At 38.0% G+C, this 10,000-nt stretch overlaps 1 protein-coding gene across 2 annotated transcripts in view; it reads left to right on the plus strand.

The window, feature by feature from the left end:
• Window positions 1-10,000, plus strand: part of LOC138043471 (uncharacterized) — a 115,091-nt gene that overhangs the window by 1,746 nt on the left and 103,345 nt on the right. Inside the window, exons 2-5 of one of the 2 annotated variants that reach the window (XM_068889759.1) lie at window positions 1,811-1,905; window positions 2,250-2,406; window positions 2,909-2,972; window positions 3,309-3,715. The exons of the other annotated variant lie outside the window; for it this stretch is intronic. Of the exons in view, the coding sequence (XP_068745860.1) occupies window positions 1,811-1,905; window positions 2,250-2,406; window positions 2,909-2,972; window positions 3,309-3,613 (621 nt within the window). The 3' untranslated portion in view covers window positions 3,614-3,715. Of the gene's footprint in view, window positions 1-1,810; window positions 1,906-2,249; window positions 2,407-2,908; window positions 2,973-3,308; window positions 3,716-10,000 lie in introns of those variants that run through there. 2 annotated transcript variants of the gene reach the window in all.

The raw sequence follows: 10,000 nt of genomic DNA on the forward strand, positions 1-10,000 counted from the left end.
CCCAGGCTGCGTAGCAACCATTTCCGTTCGACAGAAGAGCTTCGAAACGATTTTCCGCAAACTGGCCGCGCGAAAGTTGGAACAAGAGACTCTTGCCCGAACTTTCGCGCGGCCAGTTTGTGGAAAATCGTTTCAATGCTCTTCTGTTAAACGGGAACGCTTGCTACGCAGGCTAGACACGCGACAACTTCGGATCTGATTTGCCAGGAAAAAGGACACCAACAAGGAATTAACAACAAAAGAGGAGAAGAATTTTCAACAAGAAATACATAATCTCAAAGAAAGTACTTTGCTTCCTCGTAAGACAAAGTTATAGCAAAGAAAAATTTCAGGTGGAAGATTTCATTTTAATATAAACACTCTTTCTAAGAACTTCTAATTTTAGGGCTGCATGAGGCTAAACGCTCTTACTGTTTTGTGATTTTAGCGTGAAAACTTTCTTAACATGTTTTTAAAGTCTTGTGGAATATTAAGTCCGACTACAAACTGAGTTGTTATTCAGGTATCATGCAACTAAAAAAATCATATTATTAATATTGAAAGGCGTCCCGAAGGATTTAAGTCAACTGTCCTGTTAGACTACAGTCTTACATTTCTTTTACCTTTGTCTACACGACTCAAAAAAAGCAAAGAAAAACAACAAATAATCAAAATAGGGACTCTCAGCATTGGGTATGTTCTTGATATTTTGGTTAACTTTAGGTTAAACTTTCTTATAAAAAAGAGATTGTATTATCTTGTAGAAATATTTATTTTTCTCTTTTCCATTGTTTGTAGTAATAATTCATTACACATTACACATCTTATTATCTTATTAAAGCCCGGGGGGGGGGGGGGATGGCTTCAGTATTTGCTTCCGTTCGATTTTGCTTCCGTTCGATTTTGTGCGCGCTAATCAGTCCCTCAATGACGTATCCACATCAGTATCTATAGTAACAACCACGTTGAAACATGCGTTAAAAGAATCGAAGTTGAATCGATTTTGAATGAGTTTAAAGGCGTTTAATCTTTGCTTCAACAACCATTCAACATTTCTTTTGTTTTCGTGAATGTTGACATAAAAGGACATGAGAACGATGCTCAATTCATCGCAGGTTAATCTTGAATAGTGAAGATGAAGCCGTTTTGACCTCTCTTTTAACATTGCTGGGCATATGCGTGCGCAGTTATCGGTCTCTCAATGATGTATCCACTTCCGTATCCATAGTAACAACCGCGGCTGCAGCCTGGGACTGAATACAAGGCCGTCGTCAGCTTTGTTGAATCAAAATGTTGTTGATGTGTTGAAACCGTTTGCCTACCCAGCAGTTTTACCCACTAAAATCAAATCAAATCAAATCTACGTTGTATCGGCTCTCGCTTAAAACATTTAGTTTCTCAACTTGAAATAACGCCGATCAGATCAAGCCACTGATCCAACGTACACCGACAGGAAAATTGTCTACGGTTGCTTGCTTCAAAACTCCAGCAGTTAACATCGTTCAACCTTGTTCAACATCATTCAACAATTCGAACGGATGTTGAAGCAAATGTTAAAGACAATTTCCCGGCCCTCAAAATATATAGACTCGACCCATGCAAAACAAGATTCATCTTTTTACGTAAATCTCAACCACTGGAATGCAAAAATAAGTTGTATCCAGGGGTATAAAGGTAAAAGAATGTAGCTTAAAGGGATACTGATGCAGACATAACTCTCCACAAAAGAAGCACTTCCTCGAAGCTATGGACATAATTTCACTTCAAAGTTTATTATTCTAAAGGCTAACAAGTCACCGTGAACTGTTCCTCTTAAATTTTCTGAACACAGGAAACCAAGAAAAACACTCAAGAATTTCGCAGCCCGTTTTACTTGGGAATTTTCGATGGTTTCTGGTGGTCTTTTGTAACTATGGCAACTGTTGGGTAAGCATGTCTCCAATCCCCACTCTCAAATTCTTAACTCTACCGTGAGAGGTCTAGGTTAAACAATAAAAAAAAAATACTCAGATAAATGATGACGCGGAATGTTTTTGTTTTGAAGACGGCAATCAGTGGAATTGAGTTTTAGTTAAATCGACAGCGTCGCTAAGTCGTATCTCGACCTCCCAAACCTGATTGTTTTGAGATCGAATCTTTTCGAGTTCGCAGTTGAGACCAATAAGTTATTAGCCGAATATTTAAGGCAGGGGGGATTTGGAGAGAAATATTGTGTAAAAGGTGGCATGTATTCTTTCTCACTGTAGAAATAATTCGTATTGTCATTACAGTTACGGCGACAAGACTCCGAAGTCATTGGTAGCACAGCTGTTCTCTGTAATATGGATAATGATTGGTATTACTCTTTGTTCAATGCTGACTGCCACTCTATCCAGCGCATTTACAAACGTAACCGTGGATTACTATGGAGTCCTTTCTGGGAGGAAGGTATAAATAAAAGAGATCATCCTTAAGCGATACCAGAATTAGCTCTTACTGTGATCTTTCCTTTATTCTACTACCCGACCGTTTTACGCCCACTCTGTCGAGCCTGATGAAAGAAAAACAAAATGGTGGGCGCACGAGAAATGGCAGTGCGAAGTTAATCTGGGAAATCTTGTCATTGGTGACAGGATTATCAACAAACAGTCCCAGCTTCGAGTTCTGTTTTCATACACTTGGGTTGTCTTAAAAAAAAACACTATTTTCCGCAATCCATATCAAACTTTCAGTCTCCTAAATTAACGATAGTAGTAAATTCAGGGCAAGTTAGGAATTCACGATAATCGTTAATCCATATAGGTAGAGAAGGGGTTGTTTAAAACATATATATATATATATATAGCTGCTAGTGATTTCGTGAGTGAAAATCAATAATTCAAGCTGGGAGGAGCTTTATTAAGGGAAATTACTGAATTAATGTACTTGACTGCTTTTATTTGATTCGCAGGTCGGGGTCGTAAAAGATAGCATTGCGCTGCAGAAAGCAGTAGAGCTTGGGGCTAACGTAGAAGGTTTGTATTAAGGACCTAAGCTTAAACCTTCCTTACCTTATTTCTTCAAAGAGATTCTGTCATTCCTCTAGAAGTTTAGTTGCTTAGTTTATTATTCATTCTTCAGTAGTATTCCGATGATCCTTTGTCTATTCACCTCCATTATCATTTTTTCTTATACCATCTAAAATGGCGCGAGACATAAGAATCATCGTTATTCCGAGTAGGAATTTCTGATTAGGTATTGTTATATTGGTTTTATTCTTTGTTTTATGGACACCAATCATTTCGGACACAGTATATGAAAGACGAGCCACCATATAAGACTTCTTTTCAATCTTTTCCAACTGTCAATAGTCTTTAAAGACCTTGATGAAGTACACAACGCCTTGGTCAACAAATCAGTAGACGGACTGCTGGAGGAGATATTTACAGCAAACGAATATCTCGCACTACACGAAAATTCGTCGCTTTCTATGATTCATTTTTATGAAGAGAAGCATGGATATGGAATCGCATTCAAGTCGTATGTTAAAGCTGATTTTGGATCGATCTGGGAGTGCATGTCATTTGTCTCTTCATTCATCGCTGAAGACAAATATGCTTTCCTTAGGGATCACATTCATAGAGCCAAGGTGAGGCAATTCAAGTGTCAAATATGAGTTATATCCCGCCCCTTTTTGATCATGTGATTTCATGCACGTAATTAAGGCAACGTGTTTCCTACATTAAAATCGTGAGTTGTAGTTGTGTACCACCATGCGTTGTTTGTTGTGGCCAAACTCGAAAGTATAAGAATCAAGAATCATAACACGATGTCAGAAGGGGGATGAATCACCAGCTTATGCCACTAAAGGCGATGACATTTCAAGGAAATGTGGCAGAAAAGTGGTGACGATGGGTTTCAGCACTTTTCGACGTGACAGGAAGCGAAAAGAAACCCTCGCGAGTGAAATGCTCGACACTGTTACAATTAACTCTGAAGAGGTAGTTGGAATCTTCCATATTTTCGGTTTCAGCGGCGCAGACGCTAGAAAGATAAATGTTAAGATCAGCAAGTTTGAATAATATTGATCACCGAAGAAGAAATTACCAACGAGAAACACATGCGTAGAAGGCCTGGGGCGAGACTCGTGTCACGTGCAAGTTGCGCAACATCGCGACGGCAACTTCCAGCGACAATCATTGTAGCTACTGATAGCTAATGATGAAGAAAAATTCGTCCTTTTATGGCCAAGAATAAAGTCATTTTACCTTTAAAAAAATTCTCTACTACGGTGTTTCTTGCACTGAAAACCATGTTTACTAATGGAAAACAAGTGCTCTTCAACACAGAAAGATCTTTACGATTATCAAAATTTTGCTTTAACTTTAATTTTAACTTTACCTGCCATTTACAGAATATTGAATTAAAACTATGATTACCAGAGCATGAAAAATATAAAAGGTAAGAAATCTCACGGTGAAGATATCTTCAAGCTTGAGGCTTTGGCAGAGATGACAACGTCTGGAGACGGCTAAAGTCTGGAGTTTTTTTTTCAACCACAATCCCCCCCCCCCCCCCACACACACCCACACACATACTATCAACCCGTCCAAACCCCCCTCCCACAATCAACCCGTCCACTCCCCCACGAAAAAAAGCACCCACTCCACCACCCTGAAGCCCAGCAACTCCTTCTGAATAAAAGAAAAATCTACGGCATTGTGAATCGTGAATCTTACGAGCATTTGGGAGGTGGAATAGCTTGAGCGGGGAATTCGCGGGAAAACAGGGTACTTATTTCGAGAATTTTTATTGTTTAAGCGGAGATCCGATCAAATAATCGTTTATATGGCCATGATAACAAACGAAGATTAGTTTATTTCAGCATGTGCTTGAATCTGAGATATGAAGAAATGCATTAAGAAACGGTGAAATGAGCCTGAAAAAAATAAAAAAAATCGACATTCATTTAACTTGGGAGATTCCCAGGAGAGTTGGCAAGTTTGGTAAGCTAAATTATTTGATTGCAGGCTGCCCCGGTCTGTTTTCTACAAAAAGATTTACAGTCCGCTTTTACAGTGAACACCCGAACGATATTTCCTTTTGTTTCTCTTAAAAATCACCTCAATGGAAGAAAAAATGGAAAACTTTGTAATGATAAACTGTTACCTTGTCGACGCAACGCCGGAACGGAAAAAGTTATCACACAGGCGGAGTGTGGTGGTATTCAGCGGACATGCCTTTAAAAGTATTTTGGTCATGTAAGTGTCACCAACTGTCTCCAATGCACATGAGGATGAAACTTTGCCATATATTTAGTTTTATCAACGGAGTTGATAATGTAAATTGGCCACCGTACAGAGATTCTAAAAGCTGACGTTTCGAGCGTTAGCCCTTCGTCAGAGCGAATCGAGGGATTATGGGTTACGTGTAGTTTTTATAGTAGAGTAGGAGCTACGCTATTGGTGGTAACATGGCAACGTGAAAAATGGGAATATATTAGTTAAATGAAAAGCCTTCGTTAATACCGTGAGGATTAAGGGTGGCGATTTGAAAGATGAATTTTTGTTCCAGATTCTTGCGGCTTTCCGTCGTACCTAGATGTAAGGAAAGGCCGCAGATAGCCATGTGTTTTTTTTGAGTGGTTAGGCAGATTAATATGGCGAGCGACTGGCTTAGATGCATCCTTGTCATTCTTCTCAACATCGCGAAGGTGTTCGCGGAATCGGTCACCTAGTCGTCTACCTGTCTCACCAATGTATAATTTATTGCATAACGTACAGGTTAACCTGCAACAAACCATTACAAACTGCTTAAAAATTATCTAAAGCATAATGCTTAAGCCTAATGTTAGCATTAGTAAAGGTTTGGGTTGTTTCAGCTATGGTGAAACAATGACCTGCAACAAAGGCAACCTGCAGTTTACACCAGCCGGTACTAAACACAGGTCACAGGTCATTGTTTTACCAATACAGAAAGTGGCCTAAAAATTACTAAAAGCTACCCTTAGGTTTTTGAGCCTAATTAGGCCTAAGGTTAGCATTAATGAATGTCTAGGATAAAAGATCACCTTAGGTTTTTAAGCCTAATTAGGCCTAAGGTTAGCATTAATGAATGTCTAGGATACTTTCTGTATTGGTAAAACAATGACCTGTGTTTTTTACCTTCCGCAGTTTACACCCCCCATTCCACTGATATGTTTTCAGCCCGTTTCAGTGAGTGGTGGTGCGATAAGGAAGAGTACTTGTTACAGTTTCACTCTTGAGGTTGACTGATATGGAACCTATTCTTATTTTTACGAATTCAAAAACAACTGTTAGGGTATAGACTCAACTTGAAAATGTTTCTCTAATAAGAAGAGGTTTTTCAAAAACTTTGTGAAAAACTGCCACGGGATTAATTGCATGTATTGTATGTCATTTGTTTAAGTGCTGCTGCATACTGCGACGAAAAAAAATCGTTTCTCGGTCTTTTTCAAGTGCATTCGTCCCCGTTGTCTGCCATATTTACGTTTTACGCGGGAAACGGTTTTCTCTTCATGTATGCTTATGTGAATGTCCTTTAGTTTTACGTTAAGCTTACACGTAATCAAATATTCAGAACGAAATGTCCGCTGAATATCCCAACACTCCGCCCCTGCGTCCCCTGGCGTTTTGACGGGAGATTTTCAGGTTCTGCGCATGACACCAGAACTGGTGACATCGTGACAAGGAGCCAGAGAGGCTTGGAGCTGTTGTTTATAGCGAAAAGCTCTGTTATAGAAGGTAAGAAAATTTGTTGTGTTCTTATAACGGCATCGTTTGAAGAACGAGGCATATTACGAAGCAACTTCAGAATACCCCGCCACAGCTAACCGCTATTGTTTCCCCTATGCGGCATCTTTTGAAGAACGAGACTTAATACAATAGAGCTTATTCTTTTTAAATGAAATGCAAATAAGTGGCGGGGTATTCTGAAGTTTAGCCCATATTACAACATACGCCATTCACCATTCATATGCACCTAAGTGGCCCGGTATTCTGCAGTTTAATTAGCTTATTTGTTTACTGCCTTTTAATTAAGTGTGAGAGGGGTTCTTGTGGAAAAACGTTTATTGTTTATTTCTTTAGCTAATAAAATTTTATTTATCAAACAAGCAAATAACATGGAGCCAAATTAGAGAATTTAAGCAGAGCAACAGGTATTCAACGAAAACCGTGAAACTCTATTAAATACAGGTAGACTAAGCAGAGTAGTTCAATGGTTACACTACGATTGAATTTACTTGAAGATCATCTTGAAACTATCATCACGTTACTATTGATCTCAAAATTGCAAAGAGCGTACGATAAATATCCGTATCCCACTGTACCTTTTTAGAGTCAAACATATTTAACACCTACATGCATGAGTATGTTTGTGATATTGTATGACTTTGTTGGGCTGGTTTTTCTCAAGTATTCCTTGAAACCATCTGTTTTGTTGCTGTTTTAAAATTGATGAAATAGTCCATGATTTCAAACATAGACATAGCTGCATAGTATTAATTTGTAAGGTATGTCAAAACATTTTAATGCTACTCAGGCTATTGACCTTGTGCTAAAATAGCTACTGTATTTTCCCCTTTTTTGCAAAGAATTCATCTGAACAGTGCATAAAATTTAACTGAATGATATTTATTTGTGTTGAAGTTGTTTTAAATAGGTTTCAACTTGAGCACAAATATCTCACAGTATTTTCGGGGGTGATTCCATTATTCCTCAGCTGCTTGAAAAGTTTTGTTATTCCATTATTTCAGTAAAAAAGAACTCATAATTCCGTTGAAAAAAATCGATTTATTTCAGTCGACAAATCCACTATTCCAAAGGAAGTTGTTATTCTGCCCCACAAAATTTCTGTTATAATTCTTATTTCATTATTCCTCTTCACCCCGAGTATTAATTTTGTACTGGTTTGACCGGTTTTTCACAAAGGTCTCTTCCACCATTACTTAAGTGAATTAAAAAAATGGCTGAAAATGCTAATTTTTCCCCAGAGGAAACAATGAATGCTTGCCAAATATTGAGATTTTTGACGAATTAAACTAGGCTAGGTTCGTAGAGACAAACTGTAACCTAGAGGACAATGAATTGTCTGTGTTTATTGGAGAAAACCGAGACCTAAATACAACGAAAAAGAAACAATGAATGCTTGCCAAATATTGCGATTTTTGACGAATTAAACTAGGCTAGGTTCGTAGAGACAAACTGTAACCTAGTGGACATTGAATTGTCTGTGTTTATTGGAGAAAACCGAGACCTAAATACAACGAAAAAGACAAAACTGACCTTATTGCATTGATTCGATGGTGAGAGTCTGTGAAAGAAAAAAGGGCTATTGAAGAAACTCCACAAGGGAACTTTACAATCTTTTATGTAATTTCTTCATCGAAGTGAGTTTTTTTTTTGACTGGATGTTTTCTTGGAGACCAAGATCATCATTGTTAATATCTTTGGAAACCTCATAATGAAGAATTTTCCCATGTTCCATTTTTGATTTCCCTCATGTAATGCAAGTATTTGAAATAAAATGCATGGGATGTGATTTGCTTGACTTGATTGACAGGTTTGACAAGTTTTAGATTTCGACCAATTAACAGCAACCTAACATTAAGCTCGCAAAACCTGGGCAGTCTCTCGCTGAATAGTCGCGTAAGATACATGTAGTCTGTCGTGCAAGGAAGCAAGGTAGAAAGTTAAGCTTTACGCTTTTATTTTTTTAAACGTCTTATAAGGGTTGTAATAGTTTTCCATTAGCACTGATTTGAATGCAATAGTTCAAGATAAAAGCTATTCCATTTCCTGGATAAAATCAATAGAATTTCTAATATTATTATAAGCTATGTAAATTTTATTTTTGGCAAGGAAAAAAGTTCAAACAGTGGACTAAAAATTAATTGACGAAGAACAAAATTGTCAAATTACAGTCTCAAAAACATTAAAAAGGACGTTGGTGATTAAATTTCTTATAAGAACATATCGATACGTTGTTAAGCCATTTCATAGGATTGACTTTTCAATGAGTGTTTTTCTCTTCCATCTATTCATTAGTTCGATTCCTTGTAAATAATACTACATTTACAAGTAACGCCAGAACACCTACATGTAAAGCCTAGGAACAAAATTATTGTCTTCAATAATACAGTATTTCAACTTTTATGCACAAACATAAACCTGTAGAGGATGGAGATTGTGTTAAAGACTACATATTTGAGCTATGGAATGAAAAATTTTTTGGTGGAAGATCTTTGCAGTTGTGCATGCTTCTTTAGCAGATCTTCAACCTCAAAATAAAGTACTTTATAAACCTCTTTCAGAATGGCGGCCAAATAAAATATTCTTCTGCTTTGATGCTAGATCATTTGGCCAGGAACTCTCTGCTACTCATCGACTCTCGAGAGCTCTCATTGAATTTCAACCTTCTCAAATTTTTCATGAGAGCTGGCAAGTGTTTTGTCTGGTTGGGCCTTGCACAAGAGTTTGAGTGAGAGTTTTGTGGTCAGCAGTTATTGTTTTTTCCCCAGTGGGCTCAGATAAAAAAGGAAAAAATGTGGCGTCAGATTCGGGGACCAAGGACAACACCAAAGCCGAATATACCGGCTGGCTAGTCAACATATCCACGTCAGGAGGGGTTTTCCCCAAGGTGGTTTCCAGGCTTTCTCTTTTGTTTGCATGTGACACTCACGACAAACTCTCGTCAACCCTCGCTTTCCTTTGGCCGTCTCATGATCACTGTAATCAACTCGAGCTCTCAAGAGTTTCAGCTCTTATCAGCTCTTGCTTACGTTTGGCCAGGGCTGAATTTTTACAATGTAATTTGCTCCTTAAAGGGTGGACGTGAATCCCAGGGTTTTCGTCTTCTTTGATGAATTCAGTTTCTCAAGAACATCATTTATACAATGCAACTGCCAAAGCAACAATACCGGTACCTCTTAGATGTATTCACTCTTGAAATGTGTTTCACCATTGCCCTTCCTCTGACAGTCTTTGTCTAATACCTCAATTTTTATTACAAAGTGATGACGGGTAACATTTTTTCTCTCTAC

This window comes from Montipora capricornis, chromosome 3 (assembly GCF_036669925.1).
Source record: "Montipora capricornis isolate CH-2021 chromosome 3, ASM3666992v2, whole genome shotgun sequence".
Lineage (NCBI taxonomy): Eukaryota > Metazoa > Cnidaria > Anthozoa > Scleractinia > Acroporidae > Montipora > Montipora capricornis.